This window comes from Cricetulus griseus, unplaced genomic scaffold, assembly GCF_003668045.3.
Source record: "Cricetulus griseus strain 17A/GY unplaced genomic scaffold, alternate assembly CriGri-PICRH-1.0 unplaced_scaffold_3, whole genome shotgun sequence".
NCBI classification, from domain to species: Eukaryota; Metazoa; Chordata; class Mammalia; order Rodentia; family Cricetidae; genus Cricetulus; species Cricetulus griseus.
In genome coordinates, this window is record NW_023277030.1 from 1,851,698 (window position 1) to 1,868,013 (window position 16,316).

A 16,316-nucleotide genomic window follows, 5' to 3' on the forward strand; every position below is an offset into this window, starting at 1 on the left:
CTATTTCCTATCTGTTATTAGGCTTCTACTTTTTATATTAATTTACTCTGTAAAGATTTGACTTTATTATTTTTAAACTATACATGTTATTCTGGCTGTCCTTATCTACTTTATCTACTTTCATTTATAAATGAACTGTTTTAAAATATTTTAATGAAGTAAAGTTTGTTAATTAGTATATGCTGCATAATATTAAATTAAGCATCTATAATACACTATATTTGATCCTGCTGCCATTGTCAAATATTTACATTATGTAAAATGAATTTTTGCTGCATATTTTGAGTATATAAAGATGTGCTACCGATGTTTCACCTTGCCTACCCTAGGCCCACAATTGGTCTAAATAAAAGTGAATGGACAATTGTTCAGCAGAAGTGGGCAAGGAGATGGTAGTAGACAGAAAGATAGGTAGGAGCAGAATTATATTATTAGAGAGAGAAGAAGTGGGCATAGTAACAGAGGGTAGAATGGGTTATTAAAAGAGCAGGACACCCATTGCTATCTAGGCATATACAGGAAAAGACACAGAGTAGAACATACAGAAAAAAAAATCCCAGAAGCAAAACATAGGTGAAGAGAAATGTGTAAATTTGTCTAAAGAAAAGATGCTAGCCAGAAATGAACAAAACATAAGGACAATGATTCATATCTAATAACATCCCCTGTCGTGTTTAGCGAATATGTTGATTTCGCAAACTTGAATGCTTGGGTGGAGGCAGACTGAGCCACCCAGCGTCTGCCACCATTCTTATCTTGGACTGGTACCAAGAGGAAGAGGTGAATGCCTGTCCTTTTCCTGCCCACTTTTTCCTGTTTAAATCCCCTGAACTGCAACTCCCACACATATCTAACCAAGGAATCATACAGAGAGCCATCTAATATGTGGAACCATTGGCAACTTAAAACCACCTACACCTACCAGATAGAGCCGTGGACCCATAACCACCAAGAGAGGGAGAGGACCCTTCTGTACCCACTGTAATAAGCGATGGGAAGATGGCAGTATAAGAACACGTTCAACCATAGAAAGATTAATATGACACCAGCAGAGTCTAGGGATTCTACACCAGCAAGTTTCTGTCTTGTAGTCCTTTCCAGTGGTGAGAGTGGTGTGTTGAAATCTCCCATTATAAGTGTTAGAGGTTTTGTGTGGTTTGAGTTTTAATAATGTTTATTTTACAAATGTGGATGTCTCTGTATTTGGTAATTAGGTGTTCAGAATTAAGACTTAACCTGAATTGATTTTTTCCTGTGATGAATATGAAATGATTTTATGCAACTCTCTTGATTAATTTTAATTAACAGACTACTGGCATACAATCTCTAGATTCTAGTGCTGGCAAGGTAGCTTTTTCTGTTTGAAAATGATCTTAAACTGTCATCTCTTCATTCCTTCTACCAGTGGGTGCAGGCGAGGCCTCTGTCTTTCTTCGCGGATATGAGACCAAGGCTCTCTCCAGGTAAAGATGGGTCAAAAAATCAACTGTCAGCCAATGCTGTATGGTTTGATCTGCCTCCAGGTCTCTCTGGGGCATTCAGTGGTGTGATGTGAATGTGGAATGCAGGACAGGGGACTCCAACAGGGGAGGTTAGCAGGAGAAGGACTAGCACGCCTATTTCTTTGTGGGTGCTGAATTGATGCAATGGCAGCAGCTGCTTCATGGTTTGGTTTGCTTCCTTTTCTCTCTGGAGTATTTGGTGACAGGACAAATCAGGGGTCTACTTTTCAGGGGATTCCTACAGGGAAGTTGGGCAGAAGACCCTGCACTTGCAAGACTAAGACTCTGTATCCCATTCCTTTAATTATATTATTTTGCATTTTTATGTCTAGTTTCTTAAGTTCTTTGTATAATTCTGATTTAGCCCTCTGTCTGAAATGGGGTTGCCGATGACTTTCTCCATTCTGTAGCCTAACTGTTTGTAGCCTTACAGAAGCTTCTTAGTTTCAGGAGTTCACATTTAGTGATTGTTGTTTTCAGTGTCTGTTCTACTGGTGTTATATTTAGGAGTGGTGTCTTATGCCAGTGTGTTCAAGGCAATTTCTTCTTACTTTCTGTTCTATGAAGCTCATAGAATTTATATTGAATTTATATTGAAGTCTTTGATGCATTTGGACTAGAGTTTTGGGCATGGAGACAGATATGAATCTATAAGAATTTTCTACATTGAATTTCCAGTTTGAGTGTATCAGTTTTTGAAAATGCTTTCTGTTTTATATTTCATAACATTAGTCTCATTGTCAAAAATCAGGTGGTTCTGTGTTTGTAGATCAACATCAGCATGTTCAATTTGAATTCACTGTTCCACGCTTCTTTTTTTGCGTGAATACCAAACATATTTTATTACTTTGACTCGATATTACATGAGTATATACCTACCAAGTACTGTAACTGAGGTTCATCTCACAAAACCAGAATCAGAAACCCGCCAAAACCATAACAGAAGACCACCCATTTGTTTCACCACACAAAACCTACCCCAAACACCTTAATTCTGAGCTTAATATTTCCCAAAAATGTTAACAGGACAAGCTTCAGGGTCCTTAAAAAGTGGCAGCATTTGACTGCTGAAAGCTAACACTACAAAGGAAATGCCCTGAAGGGCCAGGGCTGCCCACCCATCCCTTACCACACCCACCCAGAATATATAAATGCTCATGTGAAAGTTTTTTCTTATGCTATCAAAGATATACCACCTACAGTGCTAAACTAAAACTAGCAGCATTAGAGCAATAAAGCAAAAATAGAAAGCCTACAGGAATGATCTTAATGCCTACTTAGAAAGAAAGAAAGCAGCAGAGACCCTTTGCCCTTGGGTTATGTTTGTAGAGAACTGGTTGCATTAAACAACCAGATTTACCCACATTAACAGGAATTACACAATGCTTCCACAAGATACAGAATAAAACTGGAGCTTTCCAGTCAAAGATGACAGAGAAGCCTCTTTCATTCCTGAGTTCAAAGATTGGTAATAAAGAATTTTTTTTTGAAAAAAGAGGAAAAAGAAGACTACATCAGAGGCATAATGGGAACAATCCTGCATTTTATTGAACAGGCACATTGAGTTTCTCCAGCACAAGTACACCCTTTTCTTGGTACTCTTGTCGAGTCATCCAAGAGTTGTCTTTATCTTTCAAGATGTCTGCCAGGACTGCACCACCCAGAAACACCATGTGGTTTCTGCAGGGTGGATCTTCAATTCGGATCTTAAATTTAGATATTTTTTCCACATCTCCCTTTAGAACTCGTTCTATGTAAAGCTGTTTAAGCTCTCGTTCCAACCTTGATGGCAGGCCAGGATACATAGTTGAGCCTCCAGAAAGCACAATGTGTTTGTAAAATTCAGATCTGGTATCAATGTCAGCTGCCTGGATTGTGTTAAAAAGCAATTCAGCAACACCAACTCCCTCAACATTGATCAAGTGAGGCTGAAATAAAGCTTCCGGTGCTTCAAATCTTTCTCCTCCAACTTTAATAATACGTCCATCTGGGAGTGTATATGATTGAACTAACACTGTGGTCTCTAAGGCCAGCTTCTGTTCTTGCTCAATATTGTAGGCCATGTAACAAAGTTTTTCTTTAATCATACGAACTGTCTCAAAATCAGCAGAATGGTTGAAGGCATATCCCCGCAACTGGAGCAGCTTGATAAGATACCTGGTAATATCCCTCCCAGCAATATTAAGCCTTCTTGTAAGGTGAGGGAGAAGAAAACCTTCATACACTGGGCAAATGTGAGTCACACCATCTCCAGAGTCTACTACTACACCGGTCAATAAACCTTGAGCATACAAACTCAGAACTGCCTGGATGGCTACATACACACCAGAAAATTGATAAGTTTCAAACATAACCTCTACAATCTTCTCCCTGTTTTTGGTTGGGTTCATAGGTGTTTCTGTGAGTAAAATTTTGCAGTTTCTGGTGTCTATATTGAGTTTCTCTGGTCCAAATGTGTAATCCCACAGGTGTTTCATGTCATCCCAATTTTGCACTATTCCGTTCTCCATGGGGTAATTAACTTCCAACATTGAGCGCAATTCACTTGCCTCATCACCAACCATAAGATCTTTGATTTCAATGTTTCCCACCTTGGTGGTTGATCTGATAATAGGTCTTCCAACCAAAGCTGGGAAGATGTGTTCCGGAAAGTTAGAGCCTGCATATCCACACTTCACAAACCCAGTGCCATTGTCACAAACCACCACCTTCCTGCCCTGGCTGTCCATGGTTCCGGTCAGCTATTTTTCTAATTGACTAGAATGCAAGAAGTCCTGGGTTCAAACATCAGCACTGTCACAGCTGTGTTGGGTGTTGAGATCTGTTTGCCAACTGTAAAAATAAGAGGCAGAAATATGTGAATGACATACTTTGGTATTAACATACTTCTGGTTCACCCAGTTGTATCTGAGATCATGATTCAAAATATATAACTATAATATCATAAAGTTAAATACAATAGTCATAAGATCATTATTCATTTGATTTGTTATTGTTCAATTTTACTGAGAGATGTGTCATGTGATTCAGGATGGCCTTTGACTCCTGATCACAATTAACTGCTCTGCTACCTCATTGCTAGCATCACAGGCATCTATCAATTGGCTTGAAAAATCAGAGTGTAAACATAGAAGTGGATACACACACACGCACATGCACACACACAGAATATTTTATTTTATGAGAGCCATACATAATAAGATTTCTCTATTTTTTATTTTAAAACCATCCTTCCATGTTTTAATGAATACCAAAAGAGCTCCCAAGAGATAAAAAAGAAATAGAATTTGTAGGCCCCAATATAATCACATGAATACATTTGTAAAGTTACAATTTGCAAGAAAATTATTCAAGCTGATGATGAGGTGCATCTATTTATTATCTATTTAACACTTCTCTTATTTGAAACATTTCACAAATTGAACCTTGACCACTCTTACCCTAAGTATACACAGGTAATTACCAAACATCAGCATGAAACTACCTAAGTAGAGAGCAGGATCTCAGAAATGACTGCCTCATCTGACACTATGAGTGGAAGGAGACTTGCAAGGACGGCTCTGTGTAGTGTAATGCCAGGAAAGGCTAGCCACACAACCTGATTGTGAAAATGAACACACTGGGGATTCAATGGAATGTGGGGTTTCAATGAGTCTACCAGAACCAAGATAAATGATAATTAGGTGTTTACTAGGGAAGCACTTACATAAATAAAAGCTGAACTCTTTCTATTCTAGAAGATGCTGACTCTGCCTTTCAGATGCTCTAACCTCAAATAGAGAGAGTAAGTGAGACTCTCTACCTTATAAGGGGTCACAATTGAACACCTAAAGGCATACACATATGGTGTGGCCACCACCAGAAGTTCATTGAAAGCAAGATGGCACACATATTGTTGTTTATAGAATGTCCCTATCTCCCTCTGTGAAATTAAATAGTACTATGTTAAAACGTACAATTTTTAAAAGAGTTCTTGTAAGAACTAATGCAATGAATTCATACATTCAGATGGTGTCTGTCTTTACTTCCCTTTAACTTAGATACAGAACACAGCTATGTAGTGTAGGGGATGCTGTAGCATGGTCAGGGGATGTAGAGTGAGGTACTTTCAAGTGGCAGGTGGCTGGTTTCAGTTTTGCTTTTGGCTTGCTGTACAGACTGTTGCTGTGCTGGCTGGCTAGGTTGCTCTGTAAGTAAGGCTTTTCCTTATTAAATTCCCTTGTATTTTTATCTGGCTCTGTCTTGGTATTTTCCCCCCTTAATGTAGGACTCCAATCTCCAGTGTATCACACAGAAACTTAAAATACAATTAGGTTAGAAGTAAGCTGTACCAAAACAAAAGAAAGAAAAAAGGTAAAGAGGCCTCATTTTTAGATACATGAAAATGGGTATACATATTCAGACTAAAAAGATTAAGTAAAAACTGTCTTCAAAAATTAAAACATTATATAATGAGAAAGAGAAATTTTTTTGAAAGTCCAAAACACATTTCTCACAAAGGAAACAATAATTATACTAGAAGGAATAAACTTCACTACAACAGAATGTAACTGAAAGAGATTGACAATAAATACTTAAACACATAACAAATTGCCAGTATTTCATACATACTTTTCCCTGATTGAGCTGCTAAGTCAAAAGTAAAGCCCCATATATAAGGTACAAGAATACCATAGATAAAAATTTAGTAGCCTGTACCCCTGAAAGATTTTAGTTTGCTGAGAGAAAAATTTTTAAAAGATTTTAGTTCACAGAAAGAAAAAGTTTTCCACAGGCCTTGGCCCATTCCAAGGAAGTTGGCCCCAACCCTGGGCACATTCTATGGTTTAGATGGGGGCAGTTGCCAAGGCAACCCTCTTTGGGACACACCTGGCCGGCCAGCTAACAATCAAGGACTTTCCAGACTACATTCTGTGGTTTTTTCCGTTGTAGAAAACCAGGTCATACCCAGGTGACCTCGTTAATATGAAATCATACTTTGTAATCAATCACTTTGCAATCAAACGCTTTGTACCCCAAGCATATATGATGATTTGCGGGTTTTCCCTATAAAAAGAGCCTATAACCTTTGCTGTGTGTGCAGCTTCCCCTATATTGCTGACACCCGAATGAGCATTCGTTCAATAAACTCTCTTGCTTTTGCAGCTATTGGTCTGGTTTCTGAGTCTCGGGGGCTCCTCAGGATCCTGAGGCCCTTATGGGTCTGGGGGTCTTTCATTTGGCGAGCCAGCCTGAAGCTGGGAATTTGAGGAGACCCCAGACTCATTACCACAACCGAGAGGAGGTAAGTCCGGCCGGCACATTTATGTTCATGTTCTGTTTGTCTGTCGATGGAAGCCCTGTATAGGCTATGCAGGCTTTGAAGAGACTCACGAGGTAGACTGACAAGTCGTTCCCCTCTGAGTCCAACCCTGGAGGACGCTCCACGGGTGATCTGAATGGAGAGGTCAAACAGGCAACCCCCGTCCCTGGGAGCAGTCGATGAAAGTCTCTGCCCCCATCTGAATCTTTGGTTTTGGCCTGGAGCCCATCTGTAGCCGCTCGGTCTCTGTTATTTGGCCTGACTGTCTGTCTTAATGTTTGTCTTTTTGTCTTTTTTGTTTTTCACCATCTGACCACTATGGGACAACTAACAACCCCCTTAAATTTGACTCTAGACCACTGGGGAGACGTTTGGGACCCAGACAAAAACCAGTCCCAGGACATCAAGAAGAAAAAATGACAAACTTGCTGCAGTTCTGAATGGCCAACATTTAATGTTGGCTGGCCTCGGGACGGTTTTTTAGTATTAAGATTATTTTACACGTAAAAGAAAACATGTTCAATTCTGGACCCCACAGACACCCCGACCAGGTTCCCTACATCATAACCTGGGAAGACCTGGCCCACAACCTTCCACCTTGGGTGGGCCCTTTCATTGTAATTCAAATTCCGGATGCAGCACCCTACCCTGATCCTTCTACAATATGTAGATGACCTCCTGCTGGCCCCGACTGTAGAAACTAAGGACCCTGGGTACCTTGCCTCAGCTAAAAAGGCACAGATTTGTCAACAGAAAGTCCTAAAAGTGTCAGAGAAGAATTTAAACTGTTTACTATGGGCTCTCATATATATTTATAATAGTAATGCAGGTTAAAAATTTTAACCACACCAGGCTAATTCTGTTTAAAAGTTTCATTTATATCCCTGCCCGAATTAATTCTGTATACTTGTTAAAAGGTTCTATCTATGTTTTCTGGTATAAACATAAATTTTATTATAAGCCAAAAGCCAAAACAGAAAACAAAAATGGTTCAAATAGTTTTACTGTCTAATTCGAACAGTAGCCAGTCATTTGTGGACATAGCTCAGAATTTATCTCCGAGCTTTAGTAATTAAATTTGGGTTATCAGGAATTCACATGTTTTTTTTAATAAAGATAATATTAAAACTGGTTCATGGTTAAATCTGTCAAAAAGTTAAAACTAGTAACACTGGAAATTGACAACATAAATTTAATAGTCACCCATATGGTAATAATTTTAAACATATCAAGGATACTTTATTTTTGATATTCTTACAAAAAGACATTAAAAGATTTTTAAATGTTCAAATTTATAAGGTTATAAGATATTTATGTTTATGTTATATTGTTAATATTTATGTTTAAATCAAAAGAGCTAAAATTTAAAATCACAGCCATAAGTTCCAAATGTTAATAAAAAAATTAAGCTGTTTATTTCTTATGGTACAGTAAGACAATGACCTAAGTTTAACAAAGGCCTTAAAATAACTACTAAGCCCATAGGTCTCAATTCTTTAGAATTTTAAAAACAAAACTCTTTTATAAGGGTAGCCTGAGACCACCTGTATGTCAGATGTTTAAACTGATTAAAGATAAACCTGACAATATAAAAATCTTAGTTTTATAAAAGTTGCTAACCTGTTATAAGATATTTTAAAAAACAGAAGTTACTAGACATTCTTATAAATAAACAAGTTGCTAGACTTACCTAGGCAGACTTATAATACTACAGAGATCTGCAGAATATGGCATTTAAAATGTTAACTAAAAAGTTTATAATATCAGAAAGAAAATTCCAGATCCTGACTGTGACCCAAGGTCTCTAAAGAAGATTATGGGGCTCCATAGATTGTGACAACGCTGACCAGTGAGCATGATGCTCAGATGCTACACCTGCTGCCATGCAGGACCAGGCTCAGTCTGTGGACAGGCTAAAGGACACTGGAAAATCGATTGCACCTCCTTTGCCTAGACAAAATAAGGTCAGTCTTTTCCATGTCCCTCTTCCACAGAGAGAAAAAATTCTTACTTTATGGACCTGGCGAAGATTTACTTCTGTCCTCAACACTATGGAGATTTGGGTATGGCTAACTTTACATGGACTGGACCCTGTCATTTTTTAATAGATTCAAAAGTTACACAGAATTTATCCTTCTCAGATCTCTGATAGTATTAGTGATTAGACTAGCTATAACTTTGTCACCTTGGCAATAGCTGTCAGCCTTGATATAGCTCCTAAATAAGGATCTAAAAAAAGAGACATATAAGTCTTAATAATATAAAAATAATTTAAAATATAAAAATACAAAGCTTAATATTTAATAAATTTTAATAAGCTGGTAGAGCAGTGGCTACCAACAGTCCAGTCACAAGCTCAAGGTTTTAAGATTTATTTTAGTTGCCATCTAGACATAAACATAAAGGGCTTTTCATCAGGCCTAAGGCACCCCTGTTCAATCTCTACCTGGATCTCCCAGGACAGAAGAAAATGTACAACTTCTAACCCAAATCTGAAATTTTTGCTAGAACTCAAAGCTACAGATATATTTCTGCCGTTCTACAGATACCCAATATCTGCTTTTTCTACAATAAAGATTTCAATACAGATTAATAATAATAAAATATCTAAAACTTCTATGTCCTATTATATAATAAAGTTCATACAGGCTTCAGAGGATCAAAAGTCATAAAGATTGGATCCACTTCTCACAGGTCAAAGAGGACTCCAGATAAGTACAACTTTTGTTATCCCATCTATCTGTTCCTGAGGATGGGATTTTCTCCCTTGTCTTGGAAATCCTGTCCTTTTTTATCACTAAACATATGGGCCTAAGAGTTCCAATAAGATATATAAGTTTTAACTTCTGTTCCCAGTTTAAACATGTCTCAACAGATTTCCACTTCTGGCAGATAAATATTAGTTTCTGACTACAGCTTGCTCCTAAAGACTGCAAGCCCTAGACTTGCTGTGGATATGCACCAGTCCAGCTGATATGGACACCCCTATCTCTGCAAAAAAATCTGTCAACAAGAAGCTCCTGATGGATTCCCCATTGCCTAAATTTGCTTTTTCCTGCTTTTGACTAGCATTTCAGCCTTCCCTGGGTCACTAACTTCTTCCGAAAGTCAGCAGGAATTAGCATGGCAAAGAATGTGTCGCCCATTTTCCCTGGTTAAAATGCTAAGTCAAAAGAACTCCCTTACATGGGGGAATGACAATATCTCTCACTCCCTGATGGGGACGCTGGAGAGACAACAATTCCATTATTACTCTATGCTGCCCTAAAAGAGGAGTGCTGTTTCTATGTTTACCATTCTGGAGTTATTAGGGATTCCATGGCCAAGCTCAGAGAAAGCCTCAACCTGCGGTGAAAGGAAGGGGAGTCCCAACAAGGCTGGTTTAAAGGATGGTTTAACAGCTCCCCTTGGCTCACTACTATAATCTCCACTCTTTCAGGACCCCTGCTGCTTACTTTTGGGCCATACATTCTTAATCACCTACTCCGATTTATTAAAGAACGCTTGTCCATTACCCAAGCCCTTGTTCTTACCCAGCCATATCAGGCTCTTAAACAACGAGTAGGATCATAGGTTTTAGGATTAAAACACCTCAAAAAATGGGGGAATGAAATATTTTAGTTTGCTGAGAGAAAACGTTTTAAAAGATTTTAGTTCACAGAAAGAAAAAGTTTCCCACAGACCTTGGCCCATTACAAGGAAGTTGGCCCCAACCCTGGGCACATTCTATGGTTTAGACGGGGGCAATCATCAAGGCAACTCTCTTTGGGTCACACCTGGCTGGGCAGCAAACAATCTAGGACTTTCCAGACTACATTCTGTGGTTTTTTTTCCTTTGTAGAATACTGGGTCATAACTAGGTGACATCATTAATATAAAAACATACTTTGTAATCAATCACTTTGTAATCAAATGCTTTGTACCCCAAGCATACATGATGATTTGTGGTTTTTCCCTATAAAAAGAGCCATTAACCTTTGCTGGGTGAGCAGCTACCCCGATGTTTCTGACACCCGAAAGCACATTCATTCAATAAACCCTCTTGCTTTTGCAGCTCTTGGTCTAGTTTCTGAGTCTCGAGGGCACCTCGGGATCCTGAGGCCCTTAGGGGTCTGGGGTCTTTCACCCCAAACATCCACAGAGTGTTTTATTTTAATTGTCCACTAGTAAGCCAGGGGAAAATGAGGAGACAAAAATTAAATTTATTTTTTTTAATTTAGTCCCTGAAAAGGGAACTTCTAAAGTTAAATTTAAATTTAACTGATTAAATCAAGAATACCATGGATAGTACCTGATCCCCTGCTCTCAGAGATGGAGAGGTAACTCCTGTTAATATTAATTTGCTAATTGCTGGTCATAAAGAACCTCAATCCCAGGGTATACCTGACAGAACCTGTGACAGTGTCTTATCTCAGTCAAATGTATCTTCCACATGCATATCACTTTACTCTGTACTTTAGATGACCTTAAGTAACCATAGAAATTCTGAAATTTGTGGCCTTCAACCTTAATCATCTGCTCTTTGGAAGCTTTTCTTTTTGGCTTGTTGGCATCTCATTTTCCTGCCGTGCAGTGAGATACCAGCAGACCACCTTGAAATTAAAAGAAACCTTTTGCTTCTGCATCAGAGTGTTGACTCCCTGGGTTACTCTCTGGGCTCTGCAAACCTGTCATAACAAAAAAATCCAACACTGTTTACAAATTCTTGTGACTAAACCACCAGCCTTATTCTATGTGAAACTTACATCTGTTTCAATTTTCTTCTCAGTATTTAAGAATGGGAACGATTAAATAGGCTACATCATTAAACATTCTTGGACACAGTTAAAGTGACATGATAAATTACACAGGTTAGGGTTGAACTGATATCCCATAATAAGTCTGAAGTCCCTCAGAACCCAGAGACTCTAATCTTGCAGTGTAACCTTTTGACAATTGTGGTTTACCAGAGGGTGGGGTGGAGGCTGAAAGAGAGTGAGTGTACTATGTGTATGTGATGGAAGCCTTTATCATTTATTCCAGAAGTAGGAATTAAAATTCTAGGTATCAACCAACCAGAATTATAAGGATCCACATTCTTTGTTAAGGATCAACACTTTTTTTTCTGCCTCAAACTCTTTAAGTCCTTTGTTTGTCTAATTAACCTTCTTAGTAGAGGTCAAATAAAATCTTCATTACAACAAGCTACTGCTCCATTTAACAGCTCAAGAGACAAAATGTATAAATTAGAAGCTGAAGTCTCACTTTTATCCCTTAAATTGCCAAAGGTGCTATTTCTTTCACAGTCTAACAGACATCAATGCCCACCATAACCCTAATTAGCATTCCTTGTTGCATCCAACTAATCATTCAATGAGACTGCCTGAAAACTTAAAGCAGAGTCAATAATGATTGACATGCTCTCCAAGTTTGAATCCCTGCCTGGTCAGAATGGAAATTGTTGCTCACAGGAGCAAAAGAGACAAATTCTCAGGAGAATAGGAGGAGTGAGGAGGACATTAATGAGCAGGAATGTCGTGTAGGGGGAAGAATAGAGGACAGCAAAATAAGAGATACCATCAGAGAGGGATCTACAATAGGTTTAAAGTGAAATAAGTCACTAGGGAAATGTCCAGATATCTACAAAGATTACACCAAATAACCAACTAAGCAACACTGGAAAGGCTACCTTAAATGCCCTCCCCTCACTCCCCTCATAAAGAGATTGATGACTAACTTTATGCGATCCTAGAGCTTGCTGGAAATAGAAGCAGATACAAACAGCTAAACACTAACCTGAACTGGAATCCAGTTGCAGAGAAGGAGGATTGATGAGCAAAGTGAGCAAGACCAGGCTGGGGAAACCCATAGAAACAGCTGACCAAAACAAGTTAATGGACCCCATAATGATCACTGGGTAACCAGCATGGAACTTATTCAGAACCCATGAAAGTGGGTGTCAGTGATAGGCCTTGGAAATCTATGGAGCCACTTCTAATACATCAGTACTTATCCTTAGCATAGGAATGGAATTTTGGAGGTCATTTTACATAGAGGGATACTCCCTCTGACGAGAGACAAGGGGGAATGACCAAGCCCCATGAAAAATTATATGACAGACTCTGAAGATGCCCCATGAACGGCTCATCTTCCCTGGGGAACAAAAATGGTATGGGATAGGTAGGGTGTTAACGGGGGACAGGGGAACAGGGGATGGTTAGGGAACTGGGATTGACATGACAAACAATCTTGTTTATAATTTAAATAAAACAATGGAGAAAAATGAGTTAAATTCTGCCTTATACTTCTCAAAGTGCCTTGGAGCTCCTGCTTCTCCTCAAATAAATAACAGAAAAACTTTCAATGACAGGCAAATAGTTTTAGGCTCTTCTACAACAGACAGTTCAAAGCTACTTTAAATGCAAAAATGATGAATTTCGAACATTTCCAAAACTATTCCAACAGTTTTCTTCCTAACAAAACAGTATAAATCCTCTTTTCTCTTTAAACAAATGAGGCTAGCAGACTCCAGGATTCTTCAGTGTGGCTTTTTTTTTATTTAAATGAGAAATGAGATTTCTTTTTCATGAGAATCCCAATTTCCTCTCCCTCCCTGCCACCCAAACCCCTATCCCATTCCCCAACATTAGAGATGGAATCTTGTCCAATTATGCCTTGTTTTAATCTAATAAATGGAATAAAACTTGTTGAAGGAAGATAACACTGGAAAACTCACCATCTGTTGGATAATTCTGAGTCATTTTATATTCTTAAACCATAGATTTACTTCTTAAGAAAGATGGACATTCATCAACAAAATTCCTTGAAATGATTTCCACATATCATCTTTCCTGGTAATAGGTAATCTTGAATTGGTTAATATTAATAGCTGCAATCCAACTTTCAGGGATTTGGCCATGGCCTGTTTAGGAGAATCAATTTCCAAGTACACGGTCATTAAAAGTTGTATGGGACAATTACCTTGGGATGGTAAGATATCCAATGATAACACTGCATCTCAGCTACTCTACTCTGTGCTTCCTTAGGCCATGATATGGGAATACAGAAATCCACCAGGGTTTCCAGGCAACATTTATAATATAACATTGTATCTTATTCTAGCACATGTCTCACATGCTAAAAAACCCCAACCATATATGGGCTGACATTATGTCCTCACTCATTTTTTCCCAAAGTAAAATCCTCTTTTTTGAGTTACCCTTATTTTCAGTTTTCCTACCAAACAACTACATGGCTATAATAACCTACACAAGAACGTGAAAACATAATTTTTGCCAGTCAACTATATTGATGAATATTTAAATGTATTTCCTATGCTCCAATTTTCGTATTTCCAGAATAGAGACATTATCATTCCTGTGTCTCTGCCTTAATTTCTTTTTGATGAAAATAAAATAAGCATTTCTTCATCCTCTCATTGTTAGTGCTACTGGAATATATTTTATAGGTGCAAATATGGATAGATTTTAGGTAAGTGAGTAATTGTTTCAATGCACAAAGACATATAATAGAGAAATAAAAATATACATAAACACACATGAAAAAACACATTGGACACAAAAAGGACAGCCATGCTAACAAACAACCATACATACAGAGCTTCCATTCAACAAGAAACAAGAATAAACAGTATACCCTGTGTCTTTGATTCTCCAATTCAAACATCCGTCTTCAAATAATGACCCTATTTAAAAAATGCTTTAATTTGGGGAGATTCCTGGAAAAAAGTCTGTCCATTATGTTGTTTGTACACTTTTTTTCACCCTCTGTACCAACGATATTCCTGCGGGACCTTTTGTTTCTAAAGACTCTTCTGAAAGGATTTTTACCAGATCTGATTTCTCTCCAGGGGTTGGCTGAGTAATTCAATTGACTTCTCAGCTGCTGTCCATCCAAGTTTTGCAGCAAATGACTTCATGTACTCTCACTCAAGAAGACAAATTTGGAGACAATCAGTGATGTCTTTCCTCCCTAATCCATGGACAATAATCAGTTATACTCTTGAGGTTTATGTCTGTATGTGGATTCCATAGACAAGGGTTTGTTCTTCATAAATAATGGCAGAGAGCTAATAATTGATGTTGTGTCTTACATATGCTATGTATAGAATGTCAGGATATATCTTGTATCTTTCATAGTTTGTTTTACTTCATTTGGAAAAAACGTGAATTGTTTTTTTCCAAATAAACATATCATGACACTTTTGAACCCAAAATTTATCATAAATTACAAGTTGGCCCTATGATAAGGATTATTTCACTTGTGGGAACACACTCTAATCCAGGAAAGGTTGACTTGGTATGAATGATTATTTCTTCAAATCTTTCTAAACATTGCCTATGACAGTTCACACAGGGAAATTGGCTAAGTTGGAATGAAATGATATAAAATCATAAATGAGTCTTATATTTCTATGACATAGGACTCCATATATCTGAGACATTTTCAAATCTCATCATTCATTGGCTTCTTATCATGTATTTAAGGGCAATAACCTAAAATGTAACTGATATTACTGAAAACAGAATATCTTTCTATGTATAATGACACAAATAAAAAGTTGCATACTAAACTTGGTAAGTCAAAAAATTGTGTGTGCGTGTGCGTGTACGTGTGTGTGTGTGTGTGTGTGTGTGTGTGTGTGTGTGTGTGTGTGTGTGTGTGAAGAATAATGGAGACCATAGAAAAGAGAGATAAAATAAAGCAAACATACTATATAGCAATAAGAGAGAAAGACAACATTAAGAACATACACTTCATAGAATTTAAAGGACACAGGTTTGATCTTATTATTTAAAACAGTTAAAAACTTTACTCAATGAGCAAATACAACCCTCTTAGTCATGGAAAACATCACATAGAGTACTGTTTTTCCACTGAATCATCCAAATTTTGCAAGTACAAATAAGGTTGTCAGTTATAAATAGCCAAAATTAAGGAGGATATAAATTTAAAGATGAAAATAAGCACACAGCTTAATATCCTCAGATACCTATAGAGAAATACAAGCTCAAATACACACAAAGAGGAAAGGACAATTTTACTATTAAATAACAAATAAAGAATTATTGCATCATTCAGAAATTTTTAATATACTGTAAAGACAGCTCTGTGCATAAAGTTCATTCCCCAAAATACATATAAAAATCACTGGGATGGTGGAAAACAATTATTACCCCAGCCCTGGGGAGATAGAGACTGGAAAGTTCCTACACTTCTTGAGTTATAGATGGCCTAGCTTGCTCAATATGGTCCAGGTCTTATTGAAAGTCACAAAATACAAAGTGGAAAGCTCTTCAGGAATGACACATGAGGTAGAATTCAGGCCTATATATGTGTACACACACACACAAAAATCTGTACCTACATACATCTACACAAAAACACAGGAAGGTTTATAACCAAACAATGATCTGGATGAAGTAAAAACTGCAGTGAGAACAGAGACAAAATCCAAAATTCAATAAATGCAGGATTTTACTTCTCCTATATCTCTAGATGATAAATTATAT

General features: G+C 37.7%; 1 protein-coding gene across 1 annotated transcript; it reads right to left on the minus strand.

Moving 5' to 3' along the window:
• Positions 1-3,046: 3,046 nt before the first annotated feature.
• Positions 3,047-4,231, minus strand: LOC100762101 (actin-related protein 2-like). The gene has a single exon (XM_035453801.1). It carries the CDS (start codon positions 4,229-4,231, stop codon positions 3,047-3,049), a length of 1,185 nt encoding a protein of 394 aa, XP_035309692.1.
• Positions 4,232-16,316: the final 12,085 nt, after the last annotated feature.